The 16661-nt window shown below is 43.9% G+C and overlaps 1 protein-coding gene across 4 annotated transcripts in view; it reads right to left on the reverse strand.

Moving 5' to 3' along the window:
- Positions 1-993: 993 nt before the first annotated feature.
- The window catches only part of WDR7 (WD repeat domain 7), a 217669-nt gene continuing 202001 nt past the window's right edge, over positions 994-16661 (reverse strand). For all 4 annotated transcript variants that reach the window (XM_083465680.1, XM_083465678.1, XM_083465679.1 and 1 more), the window contains 2 exons: positions 8672-8776; positions 994-4693 (listed from right to left, as the gene is read on the reverse strand). In XM_083465680.1, the coding sequence (XP_083321806.1) occupies positions 4490-4693; positions 8672-8776 (309 nt within the window). In that variant the 3' untranslated portion in view covers positions 994-4489. The remainder of the gene's footprint in view (positions 4694-8671; positions 8777-16661) is intronic.

Genomic DNA, 16661 nt, shown 5'->3' on the forward strand with positions numbered 1-16661 from the left:
AATTATTGCAACAGAGGAACACACCTTGAGAATCAAGAGGTTCTTGAAGTGTTGCAATTATGAAGGCTTGTGGTTATCTGATGTCCCCCACCCTCCCCTCTGTTACATAATGACCACCTCAATCCATACTCTTCTGCTTTTCCAAGGGGGAAAAACCCCCCACCAACCCAAAGGACCGAATTAATTATTGGTTATGATCCTCTCTGAAGAATAATTAGCCTAGTGATACCACAGGTATGTAGATCCAAGTGAAAAACTGCAGGATGAAGGAGACACAGCACATTCTGAAGCATTCCCAGTGGGAAGCTGCCCTTGTCTTAATGTCTCGGCAAATAACTTCGTTCAATTTCTCGAGAGAGGGGGAGAAGAAAAAAAGACCTCCTATTTTCCTGTACTATGGAGGGTAGTAATTAAATTCCTGCCTTCCTTTCTGGATGTAATCACATCATCCCTAAAATTAAAATAACAAGCCTGAGTATTTCCCCCATTGATTACTTTCCCTAATTCCTTTTGCCTTATGAATAAATCGGATCTTTCTGAAGCTGAGTCTCTACCTACCAAAATGAAATGCCCCAGACACCAAAAGGAAACACAGACTGTCTCTCCTCTATACACATACACAAAACTAAGGGCCAAACTAGGTAATATGGTAAGCACAGCGTCTGATGCTAAACATGGCTGTCCTGTGAAGTACGTCACCTGTATTCCCTCCCTAACATCTTAAGTGTCATGACATTACAACATTTTGCATTTCCCTATCCTCGTTTCACATCGCTAACTGAGGGTCACAGTGCCCACAGAATGTTATAACATTACTACTGCTAGTTTCTTGGTGTTATAGAGTGTGGGTGGCTGAAACTACAATTGTGGTATATATTTCCAAACGAAGCTATAACATGACTGTCGCGTCCAGCCAGGCTTAGTGTAACCGCCTGGCATTGTTGAGTGTGGCAATTAATGTGATGATTGTAATATAGGGAAAGCACTCTCTGGTCCAATTTAGCATTTATTTCACAGACATTATCTACACAGGGCCATTGGGTACATGCAGCAGCCAATAAGTGGAATCGCCCAGTCGTTTCTTGAGGCAGACATTTTAATCAGTTACCGTACACCGCGACTTTAGTCATGACAACATTTTCATACAGGTGTCTCATCATGTCATCTTTTGCTTGTAAACTGCCAATGAAGCCACGTACGTCTCTACATTTACAAGGACAAATCCAAATACAGTACTAAACAAATCAATAAAACACTAAAAGCTTACACTGGAATGACAATACAAATTTTACTGCAGTGCTGAAAGGTCTAAGCCGTGATGAAGTTTGCAGTGAGGCCTGAGAAAGTCACTCAAGTGCTGATTTGCGTGTGAGGGAAATTAAGACTTCTAGGCCAAAAATCCACTGAACGCTGCCTGCCGCAGCACAGTCTCCATTTATTTCAGTGAGAGGGTCATGTGGGTTCCCATTCAAAGCCTAGCGGATTGTTGTAGCTGCTAGCACATAAATATTGATTCTCACGTTTAAATTACTCTTTTTTTTGCAGGCTAGCTTTCCCTATTGGTTTAAAAGTACCCTTTTTTAATTTAAATAGACATAATGCACCACGTGTTAGATATCTGCAGAATACATAATTTTAAGAAGGTACAGCATTTAAACTTCTTTCTTAGATCTTTCACAACACTGAACTACTTCCTAGTGATAAAAGCATGTAGCGTGTTTTTCCATGGTTTTATTTAAAGCGGCTGGAATTTAGGAAATACATGTTAAGCATTTAAAATAAAAATAAAAACAGGGCAGTGCAGTTGCTCCAGATTCTGCACTTGAAATAAATAAGCTGGGGCTTCACACAGGTCCCACTGAAGTGAACATAAATTGTGTAGCACCACTTGGCAGATTTGCTCTCATTCAGCATAATGTAACAGGTCTGGTAGACACCCAGAGTGAAACTCCATGTTGCAACACACACAGAAGCTGCAGGCATGTGAAATCAACAGCCCCTTGATTGAATGCCCCCCTTGTAGTTTGAAGTAAATCTTATGTGCATTTGTATTTGGCTGGCTACTGCTTTTATGTCAATGTCAGGACATGGATGTTGTTGCAACATATTAAGGAGGGGAGAGGAGAGGAATTCTGTACAGAGGCGCCATTTTGGGTATCAGCCCTCTGCTTAGAGTAATATAAAGTTCTGATCACAGTGGGTCTGTGGAGCTTTCTGCAAGCAGAGGCTCCTTCCATTTTCTGCAGTGATGGGGAGCAATCTTTGCACCAAGTCTCACTGCATGCAAGAAGCATTTAGCCACTGCTGACGAGACAAGGCAGCTTCCACGCAGAGCTCCATGTGAGCAAGGGAGCCTTGTGGAGCTTTGAATCATGGGCACCACAAGGAAAGGGAAAAGGATGGATGAACAACAAAGAAGTCTGTGTAAGAGAAGTAAATATGACTCTGGAATGCCCAAGGGTAAATGCACAAATGGTCCATTTCTGTTTATATCATACTAACATTCTGATTCGGTAGAAAAGAGCGTACATATTTTGTGTATGCTTTCTTGCCTGGTACCTGTTGCGTAAGTTCACTTCAAAAACACGGAAGATCCACAACAGAATTTCACCACCATTAGATAAACTCCATTTAAGCTTTGCCATAGTTAAAAAGGATATAAACTCACAACAACTATGAGATAAACATTCCTAATGGTCTTTAATTTCTTTCTCTGCTTTTAAAATCTCATGTAGATAGATATGTTGATTGCAGCCTGTGTAATCCTACTTACATGTACAGTGTATTGAACAGACCACCGAGATGTTTAACAACCCCCCCCCCAAAAAAAATCAATGTATGCAAACTACTAGGAACTGCTTCAGCACAGGCCCCGTTGAAACGTATGAGATGAGAGCAAGACTACTGGATTACTCTTGTGCAATTCTCATTCATATCCATGGGGACTGCATGCAAGCAGTGCTTAAAAGAATGTACTCAATAGTTTTTCAACTCAGAAGTCATCATTTTTTTTATCTATTCATTCAAAATCTATTTTTGGATCTGACAGGCTCAATTTCTGTTGAATGTGTTAGAAGACACTAAGAGCATTCTCTCTGCATATTCCCTAGATTTAAGGCAAAGAGAATGGAAGCTAGAAAAGCACATGTCTATATGCACCACCATTTAAATAAAACATTCTCCAGAATGTTTTCCCTGCCGTACCAGGAACAAAACTCCAGGTGCATTCACACAGTAATAAATACAGGCGATATGTGAACATCTTACACTGCTCACTTATTGAAAATGTTTAAAAATATAGTAGCAATTTCCTGCACCAATGACCAGTGATGCAGTCCATCAAATATTTCCACCTCTTAAAACCCCTGTCCTTTAATGAAATCTAAATGCTGAAAATGTGTTGCATCATGATTAAGCTGACATCAGAACAAAATTCCCTGGGGTCATATTTTTGTTGGGTCCAGTTCAAGAGAAATCTGGGAGAGCGAACCCTCGTGGGCACAAATATCCATATTATCAGCAAAGGAAATGCTAACAGCCACCCTCTTTCTCCAGTAACCTTGCAAATTTTCATTTTTTTCAAATAAAAAAAAATTAACATCACAGTCAATATTATTCTCTCTTCCCTGACACATGAAACATAAAATTGCCTCTTTGCTCATTAAAGCACACCATCATTTCCAAATCAATCAAGAATGTATATAAGGAAGCGTCGCCGGTTTGAAGGAAGTAGAAAATTCTCTTTCCCATATATTTTGCCGTGAAATCCTGAGCCTGACAGGTACAATAAACCTTTAATGCTGTGAACCAGCATCTCTAGTGGACGCAGGGGAGTTCCTATGCACATGGGAGCCATCTGACCCTGTCCTGTAAGTCAAGAAGTGCCATGAGAATGCATGTGAAGACCTGTGTGTGGATGCTACAAGCCCACCTCTCTGCCACCACCCATTTTAGGCTAGGAGCACAGCTGGAGGAGCATCCATGTAAACAAACATACTTTCAGTAAACATCAGGATTCTAAATACTTCAAAGGAAGAAGAAGAAAAGTTTTAACTTAAAACCCTGTGAATCATTTCAGCCACTCTCAAAGCGATTAGATTAAGCCCGGTTTAAATGCTGTGATTTGACCCCCCCCCTTTTAACTTAATAAAATCAAGATCTTCCAGAGAGTCTTACTGAAGCAGTTGCAACCCGAAGAAGCACAGCTGCGTTCTCATGGTTCTTATTCTCCCTACGGATAAAGGGGAAAACCTTACAATGCTGGCATAACTGCTGAAGGCTGCTGAGTTTGGTACGTGTGCCTCTAGGTCAACAGCAAGGCTTCTGCTGTAGGGAAGCAATTTCCCCTGGCCAAATCTCGCTGCGTTACTGGTGCGGACCCTGGCGTGGACCACCTGGTGTCAAGATCACAATGAGGGAGATGAGATTTACAGGGGGTTTCCAAACAAAACTGTATTGAGAGCAAGAAAGAAAAGCAGAACGCCTGATTCTACACCACAAATCGGTGCTCTTTGCCGTCGTGGGCCATGAGAATGACATTGCGATTGGAAGTCCAGATGAGCCTGGCCAGTCTGAGGGCATTGTGGGAGCCGGGCGATGCAGGCTGGACGGGGGGAACCTGGTACGTTTTAATGCAGCGGAGCTGTGGTGCAGAGTTCAGCATCCCGATACTTCCCAGAAGAGAGGTGTTCATCTGCCATTAGGGGATAAAAAAAAAAGAGGACCAGTCAATCAGTATCGAAATCCAAACATTTGTTTACAGCAGTGTATAATGTGCAGAGCACCCTGTAAGAGCTTAGATAAATTGTTTGATAATACTTCCTTGTGATAGCAATATGGCTTCAACTGGAGTTTCTTTCCATTCATTCTGAACCAATAGCCGCTGAGAATCCATAAAAACGTTGTGAGCATCCCTGATGAAATTGCATTATGAGTACCATGAAAAACATGGCTGATCCTTCATATTTGCTTTTTTAAAGAGAGGTTCATAAGGGCTACTTAATTACAGCTCCCGGGTGGCGCTGTGGGTTAAACCACAGAGCCTAGGACTTGACGATCAGAAGGTCGGCAGTTCGAATCCCCATGACGTTCGAATCCCCGTGCTCCTGCCAACCTAGCAGTTCGAAAGCACATCAAAGTGCAAGTAGATAAATAGGTACCGCTTTGGCGGGAAGGTAAACGGCATTTCCGTGTGCTGCTCTGGTTCACCAGAAGCGGCTTAGTCATGCTGGCCACACGACCTATTGACCTCGGCCAATAAAGCAAGATGAGTGCCGCAACCCCAGAGTCGGCCATGACTGGACCTAATGGTCAGGGGTCCCTTTACCTTTACTAAATCATTTTAAGGGCAATTTTACAGATGTATCTAGAATTTTACATTTGAAAATGTTGGCAGCAACTTGAAAGAAACACACTTCTGTATGGAAGAGAACAAACCCCAAGCCTGCCTGTGTTTTATGCCAATTTCATTTCTTGCAAAGTTCAGCAGCCAAAATGGAACGATGGCAATTTCACAACCTGTTCTGCATCCTGCATTGTGAATTCAGTGCAAAGCTACCTCCCTCCAGTGATGCAAAGAGGGAAGTTTTTTGTAGACAGGGAAGCTGCATATACTTACTGGAACCTCCATGCCTAACAATGGACAGGGTCAATAGTATTTCACTGGAAAAATCCAACCCCCATTTCCAGAGAGAACTGCTGACTCAAACTTTGTTTTAAAATGCTAGTTTTTGAAGATGAGCAATTGCAATATTAATTGAGCTCAGACCGTCTTCTGTGACTGTGTGCATTTTGAACTGTTGCAGCTGCACAGTCTAGTGATGGAGACAATCCTCTCTGCTGAATGCCACTTCCTGAATAAAAAAAAAATTGCGTTTTTGACCCTATATATTTTGATTGGGGTGGGGGGTGGGGAAAAAGCAATAACAGGCAACAGCTTTTTATATCTCCATCCATTCCATGGGCAAAATATAAAGGGAACAAAGCTTTAAACATTGGAGCTTCTAATTCACATGATAACTGGTCAATTTGCATTGCTTTGTTTTACCCGTGATGTGCTTTAAAAACACGGAAATAAAGCAAAAGCCCTGTATCGGTGCAATCTGCTAAACCCATTAGAAACTGAATCTGCATAGAACAGGTGAGATGACGGCCTCAGCTGCGTGTCTGAGACTTTGACATATGAAAACCTTGGCACATCCTAGGACGTTTTTAAGATGTGCTATTGCCGATACCATGTTCTGAATTCTGATCAGCGCAACATAGAAGCCATTACTTTTTCCCTGGACCTTCTCAGCAGCAGAATGGTGTCAGAGAGTGTAAATCATGGCATCTGTAGCAGGGAGCATGCAAGCCCCACTGACATTTTCACAATTTAAATCATCTTGAGTAATAACCCTTTTAAGATGACTAATGTTACTGATTTTCCTGCATTAATAGTAGTACTGAATAGACCACTGGGGGTGGGGGAGGAATCACTAGTGGACGAGGTCACATTTTAAAATGCAACGTGTTGGCTCATCTTAACTCTTTATGTTAAAGCTGTCTTTCCGTAAAAAAGAAAGAAAGGAAGAAACAAGGGGTGGGGTGGGAATTAAACAGAGCAGTTTATATGTCGAAGCACGTGCCTGTATAGGAATATTGTCCCTGCCACCCCCTGCAATCTTAGATGATCATGTAAAACATCTCAATCAATACGTCTGATTGCTTTCTAGATCTTCCCATGCAACTCAACTAAATATATGCAAGTGATGGAAGAGCGTTTTTACGGTTCTTATTCACTGCTTCAGAAATCGCACACTGTATGATGATGGAGAATAATTCAATATTCTTTAATGACACATACAGTTATCATTGAATGACATGCAGAAAGCCATGGTAGATTAAAAATATATACTAATAGCTGATAGTTACAGGAATGTTACAAGGCAAGGAAGCAATCATTCTGCTGTCAGAGCTTTCTCCAGCTCTCTTTTCCCCCTGGCACAGATATCTGCATACGTAGGCGGCAATTCTAAACAAAAGAGACCATCTACCAGGAAGATGGGGTGGCACTGTGGTCTAAACAACAGAGCCTAGGGCTTGCCGATCAGAAGGTCGGCGGTTCGAATCCCCGCGACGGGGTGAGCTCCCGTTGCTCGGTCCCTGCTCCTGCCAACCTAGCAGTTCGAAAGCACGTCAAAGTGCAAGTAGATAAATAGGTACCGCTCTAGCGGGAAGGTCAACGGCATTTCCGTGCACAGCTCTGGTTCGCCAGAAGCGGCTTATTCATGCTGGCCACATGACCCGGAAGCTGTACGCCGGCTCCCTCGAGATGAGCGCCGCAACCCCAGAGTCATCCACGACTGGACCTAACGGTCAGGGGTCCCTTTACCTTTACCAGGAAGATGACACTCTTGTACACCACTCAAATGAACAGGACCTGCTCAACTGTGCAGCTCCTATTCATTTCAAGGGGCGGGGTGTGTGCAGGAGAACTTTCCGGCAGGCTGTGCCCAAACTTATATGCAAGAAAGGAGACTCATTCAACATTCACAATATTTTTTGACCATGGGTGCATTGGAAACATGAGGGAATGTGGTGTCGCGGCTCCTCTCCGCTGAGACAGATGGAGGCTGCAGGTCAATGGCTGCTTCCTAGGTTGAATCTACCCACCAAACTACAGCACTAGTGGACCCCAAAGTATGCCTCATCTGTTGAAGTGAATGGGGAACCCCCACACCCTTTGCACTTTCTGTTTACACAGAGGCTCTGGATCAGAAGATGCATTGAAAGACTGCACCAGGCATTTTTGCAAACAGCATGTTTGAATTGGTTTTCTTCTTTAATAAGGAATTGTATATATACATATTAAAATAAATATTGTTAACTTGGTAACTGCACATTCCCATGGAATTGCCTCTGTTCCTGTATTTTCCGGATTAAAAAGGGGGAGTTTGTTTTATCCAATTCTGAGTGTCACAACCAAAAGTTGAGGAGGCAAAAGGAGATACGTTCGTTGGATGCCAAGCTGTTATGTAATATTCTCTATGTGGAAGCTAAGCAAAGGTTTTGAGTTATCTTTTTTAAAAAAACCCTCAAGTGGCTGAGGCTCAGCTGATTCTTGGAGGCACATGAGACTATCAGAGGAGGCTTTCCTGGTATTTATTCTTGGGATTTGGTGGTTGTGGTGTTCTTTGGATGTTTCATTACAGAGGTCTGAGAAGCTCTCTTTACTGACTTGTCTGCCAAGGAACCTCTTGCTTGTGTGCTATTGAACCCATGCGCACTGAAGAAGGTTCTCAGACATATTATAGGGTGTACTCTTGAAAGGCCTTTTAAACCTCCCCCCTGCATTGTATGACCTGAGAGTGTACTCTTGAAAATATCCAAAGTCCCCTTGTGGCTATAACACTGGAAGGGAATATTGGTCCTTGCAGACTGCCTGTCTGATAAGGAGCCTCATCTGCCATTACTAATGTTCTCACTGGGGAACACCTGATAGGCTTCCAAGCAACACTAGGTTTTCCCAGACTGCAAGCTTTAAAAACCCTGGGATTTCTTTTTAATAGCAAACAATGGGGAACTTCAGACTATGTCTACAGTACCCACATATGAGACTGGCAGACTCAGAATATAACAGTTTTGAAAAACAGCCCTACTCAAATATGAGACAAAGACACATGAAACATACCTGCCAGAAGGAAATGTGACTGTCTGTGTTGGAGTAAGTGGCAAGATAGCGTCCATCGGGAGCAAAAGCCACGGCTGTTATGGCTCCTTTATGGCCGTGGATGGTCTATAAAGAACAAAAAGAACCATGATATACAAAATTAGTCAGCCAGCACCAACTATAGTAACATTTGGATTAAAAGAGGATTTCAAATACACACCAAACATATAGATCAGGCATAGGCAAACTCGGCCCTCCAGATGTTCTGAGACTACAACTCCCATCATCCCCAGCTAACAGGACCAGTGGTCAGGGATGATGGGAGTTGTAGTCCCAAAACATCTGGAGGGCCGAGTTTGCCTATGCCTGATATAGATTGAAGGCCATTATAACTTTGGATTTCCAAGGGAGGTTGCTCTTATGAAGATCAAACTAATAGTTGTGATGTGCAACGATAGCACTTTCCCATGGAAAGAATCTGTTAGCATTTCACTCCTCCGTTGCTGGATGTGTGATTGTTACATCACATGTCAGTGTTTACTTTCTAGGTTGGTGCGCACTGGGACTGATTTATGAACGTCCCGGGCTGCGCTTCATCAGGAAGACGCCCGGAGAGGTCTGTCTCATTCCGGGGGCTACATGTGCCCCCCAGGCATGTTCCGCCAGAATCAGCCCCATTTCCTTTTCTGAAATAAAATTAAGCTGGAAGAGCTAGCTAGGCAAAAGTGTTCCTGTATAACTAGGCCTCTGGCTGGTTAAAGAATCCACGGCCTTCTGTGTTCCAACTCTTGCCTTAAGAGAGAGCATAGCTGCCCATCACTATCTCTTTGAGAGCACCCCACATTTCCCACTTCACTGCTGCAATGCAAAACCACCATCAACAGCATCCCACAACAGAACAGGGTGAATTATCCAATGTTGTCACTGGGGGTGGTGATGTCTGGCACCAAGTAAGACAGGGCAAGATATTCTGAGCCCTGTGCAGCACTACACGCTCCTCTTCCAAGCTCATCAGAGCTCTGAATGCTCCACACCCCTCTCTCATGCATGCACCTGCTATACTCTCCTCCTTAAAAAACGAAATTAAAGATTGGCTCTGTTCATGCACTGCTGAGGGGAAGTCCCCTCGCTTCTTCTGCAGCACTCATTAAGCAGGGCACAGGGATGATTCAGGCTAACATGTCGGGAAGCAATATATGCACGATGGTGTCTTCCCTCGACGCACAGAGGGTTCTTTTGACCTATTCTGCAGGCTGACCTTTCTGCCGAGTGGGTCAACTGGCTGTGGAGAGAATATCCGTGTAGGGCTCTCAGCAGACGGCGTGATTCAAAGAGCTAGTTATATTCCTACGGCAATCCCTCTCTTAACCCACAATGAATACCTAGAGTTTCCTAGGCTACTTAAACAAGTGCGACGCCAGGAAGAAGATTTATGCGAACGCTAATAACAAAACGGAACAGAGCCGAAAGGGACTGTACTTCATGAAAGTTGCACCCTCAGGTGTGGCCCTGTGCAACCGACGTTGGGTTTAATCTATGTCTGTGCATGTGGGAAATGAGTGACAAGCAATAAAGAAATGGAGCAATTCTCCCCAATGTTCAAAGCACTCGCACATATTTCCCCTCAATAATTCTTACAGCAAGGCTGTAAGGTAGGTCAGCATTTTGATCTCTTTATCCCATATAAAGAGCTGAGGAAGAGAGAGAGAGAGAGAGAGAGAGAGAGAGAGAGAGAGAGGGAGGGAGGACTCTTTGCCTTAGGATATTCAATGAGCATGTGGCTGAAGGGAGAGCCAAACACATTCCAGCTCATTATCTTATCTATCACACAATACTGGAAATTAGTTTGTATCCTGCTTATTATCTTTCAAGGAGCTTCTGGTGGTATATGTTAACTCTCCTCTCCTCTTGTTTTATTTTCAATAACAACCCTGTGGAGTAGTTTAGCCTGAGAAACAGAATGGAGACTTGAACCAGGATCTCCCTGCTTTGTCAGTACACCATTATTATTATTATTATTATTATTATTAGTAGTAGTAGTAGTAGTAGTAGTAGTATACCATCCTATACCCACAGGCCTGAGGGCGGTTACAACATAAAATCTCACTATAAAAACACAAGCACATAATAAAAACAAAAACAACCCAATAACTCTCTGCTCCCCAACACATGTTTGAAGGGCGCTGGATGTCAATCTGCCAAAGGCCTGGTGAAAGAGGAACATTTCTGCCAGGTGCCTAAAGGTGCATAATGAAAGACAGCAGGGGATGTGGATATGGCCAGACGCAAGCCACATGTGCACAAACATTGGAGATGCATTGGGGAGGCTTCACCACATGGGCATCTGAATGGACCACTTGCGTGTCTCCTTGCATGCATTTTGAAAAATGCAGCAACGGATTCTGGTGTGCAGGGTGCGCCTATGTGTAAGTGTGTCCCCGCATTTCATCAAGGAAATAGAGGTGCTACATCAGGGGTCAGCAAACTTTTTCAGAAGCGGGCCGGTCCACTGTCCCTCAGACCTTGTGGGGGGCCGGACTATATGTTGCCATGATTATGACCCGCATTTTTGGTAAAAACCCTTACCAGGACCAACCCCAACATTGCCCAAATGTGTTTTTTTTGGGGGGTGTGTGTTCTCCCATACACCCACGCTGCTTCCTTTGCATTTTACGCATTGACAGTTATTATTTCTCTTGTAAGGCGGGGTGGGGGGCTGAGGTAAGCGTGCCATTCCTGTCAGCCTTGGAGAGCATGTGCGCATGCATGGGTGAAGGGAAAAGCCGTTGGCCATGCTAAGTCAGGCCGGCGCCGCTCAAGCAAAAACGTTCTTTTCCCTGCGTGAGGGAAGACAAGGCGGTGGCTATTTCCCGTTCCATGGCTTGCACCGTGTAGCTAATGAGTGGCTTCCCCAGCAGAGTGCAGAACTGCTTTGGAGTGCAGCTGCCCAGGCGTTCCCCACTTCCTTTGGCGGGGAGCACCACCACCACAGACACCGGCGGGTGTCACTCCTGAGGTGTCTCTGAGCCCCTGCCGCCACAACTGCCCTTCCTGAGGTCAGTTGCCTGCAGGTCCATGGTGGAAATCCAAACTGTGGCTCCTTTTCCCTCTTCTCCACCCCGGAAGAAAAGATTGCTGCACGCACGATGGATGGAGAAGGGGCTTGTCTTGAGCAGCCGCCTGCCTCACTTTTGACCCCCAAGCCTGGTTGAGTCGCAAAAACCATCGCGCATGTGCGCTATGCTGGCTTCCTGGATTCCCAGACCGTCCGTCGATGGGCCAGATCTAGAAGGCAACTGGGCCTGATCCGGCCTGCGGACCTTAGTTTGCTGACCCATGTGCTACACAGACATAAGAATCTGCCTTATTTGGAGCTGAACCGTTGGCTCATTTAGATTGTCCCCCAGCAGTTCCTTGAGTTGCCAGAGTCAGGCTCATACACAGGCAACTCCGGTGCTGGAGTACTGAGAGAGCAGCCTTCCCTCTAAAGCAGCCTTTCTCAACCTGTGTGTCCCCAGATTTTGTTGAACTACAACTCCCATCACCCCTAGCTAGCAAGGCCAGAGCTCAGGGATGATGGGAGTTGTAGTCCAACAACATCTGGGGACCCACAGGTTGAGAACCTCTGCAAAGCTACATTAGCACTGCTGCAACTTAGTTATCATTGTTCTGACAGACTTCACCATCCTATGGCTTGTTTCAGGAATTTGTGCCTAACAGCCAGACCGAAGGATTGATTAGGGCTGTCACATTCACAAGCCTTGTGCTGTTACGTTTTATTAGAACTTTAGGTAAAGGGGAGATTTCTGCTGCTTACGACTGATTTAGGAAGAAGCCTTCATATACTTTGAGGCTCCCCCCTCCTCACCCCCGTTATGCAAATTTGTTGCAAACCACTTTGAAGATTGGGATAAGAGAGAATATGTAACTAACCTCCTTCCTGCTGCCTAGAAAACTGTCCTGCCCATCTATATTTTTGTCTGTAGAGTTTGTTTTGTGAGCTTTTATCCTTACTTGCCCCTTCGACAGCAGAAAAGCTCTTGGAACGAATGCTGCCAGTTCACAACATTCTACGTAGACTCTTAATTCCAGGGCTGTGGGTTCGAGCCCAACATTGGGTGAAATATTCCTTCACTCCTTCTAACTCTACAATTCTATGATTTCAAGTTCACTCAATATAAGCTGCAGCACTTTTACCCAACCCTGGTGCCCTTCAGATGTTTTGGATGACAACTGCTGCCATCCCTGGTCACTGGTCTTTCTGGCTAAGGCTGATCAGAGCTGCACCAGCCTGGGAAAGGCTAACCTGTGGCACATACCGGTAATTAGAACCACTGCTATAAATACCGGTAATGATAATAAATAATGATAATGCAACTGACTCATGTTGCCTAATGCAATGCATGCATAGTTTTGGAACAGCAAACTTAACTGCACAGTGTGTCCCTGACAAAAAAAGGTTTGTAAAATAATAAAATGCAGTTCCCATTGTGTTATCGAAGAGATATGGAAGCGCACAAGCCCTCTGAGCTGTCTCTGAGCACAGACTCTATCAGTGCAGCCATATTATGTGTCCTGAGCTCACGGAGCTTTGACAACAAAACTCCCATGATTTGAGATAGCTGGAAAATAAGCCTGCAAGGCGGCAGCTGGGACCCAGATCCATAAGTCCCTGCCTCACACAAAATGGTTGCTTAAAAAAGCCCACAGTAGCATCATGAGAATTGGCCTCTACTTGGAAACACCAGGGGAGCCTCAGCACTCTGTTTGTAGCGAAGGCTTGAACTTGATTAAGTCTGACATCAATTCACTTCTCCAGAAACCCCACCACTATGTGCTATCCAAATAGATGCAGGAGGATACAGAGGAAAAACAGTTTTTCTTGGATAGCTTGTCTACAACCTACGATTTTGAGAATTGTGGGTTTACGCATATCTCATATCATAGGAAAACAATGCTTCCTGCAAAATATTTCAGAAACATGGTCCTGCCAGACCCTCAGATCTTTCAAGGCCAGGTTTAATATCCTGAAATCCCTAAAACCAAAAGGGTAAATCTTCAGTTTAAAGTACTCCCCAAGGCTGATTGCCAGAGAGCAAAGCTGCACTAAAATAGGAAAAAGCAGACAATGATAACCAATTCCAGTATCTGCCCGCGGTACTTCACAAACAAGACACACTGGCTTCAGCAAACCCAGAGCCTTATGTAATCTCCACTATGTAATGATAAGGAAAACTAAAAGGCCGATTAGTTATGGGGTTCAATATTTTGGCCATCATATTCCTCAGCACTTAACAAGCAATTAATATTTGCCAATGAAAAATGTTTGGGTAATTCAAAGGTGAAAATCAATACTGCTAGCAAACTTGTTGCACTCTTGGCCACTGACAATTTATCCAAATAACTACAATCCTTAAGGGAGCCAAATCGCTTTGATGTTTTAATTTATGTGCTTTCCTTGCAGATGCTAATCCTTTAAAAACAGATTTCCCTCTCCTCGGTGTAATTCAGGGTGCACTTTGCAGGGCTCACTCTTATTTATTCATCAAATAAACAAGTATGTGCACGCATCCACACAAAGCCTTGCATTTGAATCAAAAGCATTTCTATATACTGGGTTTTGGTGGGCAAAGGGCAGCGCATTTCTGAAATAAAACCTGTCCGGGAGGATGTATTTAGCAGCAGCTTACAAGACGTATGATTGGCACTTAGCATCTGTGAAAGGTTTGTGTTTATTTAATGCAGAAAAGAAAAAATCAGCAGCAGCAGAAAAGAAAATATAGGGAAAACAAACCTTTTGCTCTGCCAATTGCTCTACAGTGGGGGGACGGGACCCAAAGTTCCTTATTGCTATTTAGTTATGTTTAATCTGAAAGCCTCCCTAACAAAAGGTTCTCTGAGCAACTCTCAGAATAAAAAATAAGTATTAAAAAATATAACAATATGACGAAAACACAGTAAGGTGAGAGAAAAAAATCAGCTAAAAAAGATGACAGAATTCAAAAACCAACAGAGCTAGAATAAAGTTTAAAAGCTACAACATGATTGTAAAAGGCTTGAGACAATAAAAACGGAATCTGCTTGGCACTGAAAAGATACTAAAGAAAGCACTAGGCGGGCCTTTCTGGGGATGGCATGCTACAACTGGGGTGCCAACACTGAAGAGGCCATTTGATAGCTCACTTGGCAGCTGTACTCTAAGGAGGGCTTAAGAAAAAAAGATGTCAGAGTCTTGGTGGGAAGATGTGATCCTTCAAGTTCTGACTTCTATACGGGGAGTCCAAGGCAGGCTAGTCCATTAGGGCATATAGGGCTCTGCCCCACCAATCTCAGTCTACCTAGGGTGTGATACTGCCTGTCAGTTTCCTTCTCCTTTGTCCCTGCAATTCGGCAGGGAGGATGGCGACAAAACGAGAATTAGTTGGCTCTGCCTGTTGCTGGTGCCAGCTCCACCTGCCACCAGTCTCCTGCCTTCTTAACAGGCACCAGACAGCACCATCAGTGTTATGTATTGAACTTCTCACCCTGGCCACCAGGAGTATTGTGTATGTAGTTTTCACTCAGGTCCACGTCAGTTATTTTAGGTGGGAAACCCTGGGTTGTTGTTGCTACAATGTTGACAGCCGGCTGCCTATAAAAGCAGGCCGGCTGAGCTGTTTGCTGTTCAGTTCTGTTCCAGCTTACAAATAAAGAGCTGCTTTGGAGAAATCGCTGTGTCATCTGCTATGTCTACCCACTATTCAACAGTCAGCAGGTATGGATAATCCATTGCCAAGGCAATGGATCTTTACTTGCATTCTTAATATTTTGTTGGAAGCTGCCCTGAGTGACTGGTGAAACCCAGCCAGATGGGTGGGGTATAAATAATAATAATAATAATAATAATAATAATAATAATAATTGCATACCAAGCGCTATGCTAAGTCAACCATTGAACTGTTTCACAACGATTTTAAAATAGAGTTGTATCGTGATATCACATGGGACCCTGGGGCATTTGTGCCACTGAGACAACATATGTAAGATCTGGAATAAATGGCAAAACGTTATGTACAGTGAACAATTAGATATAATAATAAGTATAATAATAAGGCTGGGATGTGAGATTAGGGCACCCTTGGAGCAAAGAAATCAGGACTTGACTCCTACAACAGAAATAATTTACGGAATTCGTTGCTGTGAGATGTAATGGTGGCAACTAGTTTAAGAAGGGATTAGACAGATTCTTGGAGGATAAATCTGTCAATGGCTATTGGTCATAATAGCTGTATGGAAGATCCATGTTCGCAGGCAATTTGCCACTGGATACCAGTGGGAGAGGGTTGTCAGACATGGGTGCAAACCCCATGTTAAGTGTGCTTTTCGAAAAGCGCAGTTAACAAGGGCACTTTTATTTTTAAGGAAAGGTGTGGGCTGATCCTGTACTGCACTCCTGATTATTTATTAACTGGATTTATACGGCACCCAGTAACCTGGTTCTCTGCTGCATTGACAACCCCATAACATGATACACAAGTCTTTAAGGTGCTACAGACTTTCTTTTGTGGGGTTCATCAAGGCTGCATTTCATCAAGTAGCTCCAATTAACATCTAATAGGATCCAAGTATATGGCAACTGACAAGCAATCTCCACCGCACCAATTCCATCAAGCCATTACAGACCTTTCAAAATGAACTGGAAAACCACGCTAACCATTTGCGGACATCAAGGAGATCTGCACAGCTAATGTAATTCCATGTATACACAGAGCTGTCCTGACTTTCCTCTATGGCTACATCCCCATGTGTTGTGTCAGAGAGGCCCCAATATTCATACATGCATTTGTAGAGCATGTAAAATAACAACGATGAAAGACAACTAAGGAGGGACACAGTAGAGTTTTAGAAAATGCACAGTGCAGAGCCCAGTAGCCAAAGTGGCAAACCCCCCATCCCAAAGCTTCGGACTGCAACTCCCATAATCCTTGTCAGGAGCTTGTCCTACTCTCGAGTAGGACCCTGGCAGAGACAC

The sequence above is a fragment of the Podarcis liolepis genome, assembly GCF_965112155.1.
Source record: "Podarcis liolepis genome assembly, chromosome: 11".
NCBI classification, from domain to species: domain Eukaryota; kingdom Metazoa; phylum Chordata; class Lepidosauria; order Squamata; family Lacertidae; genus Podarcis; species Podarcis liolepis.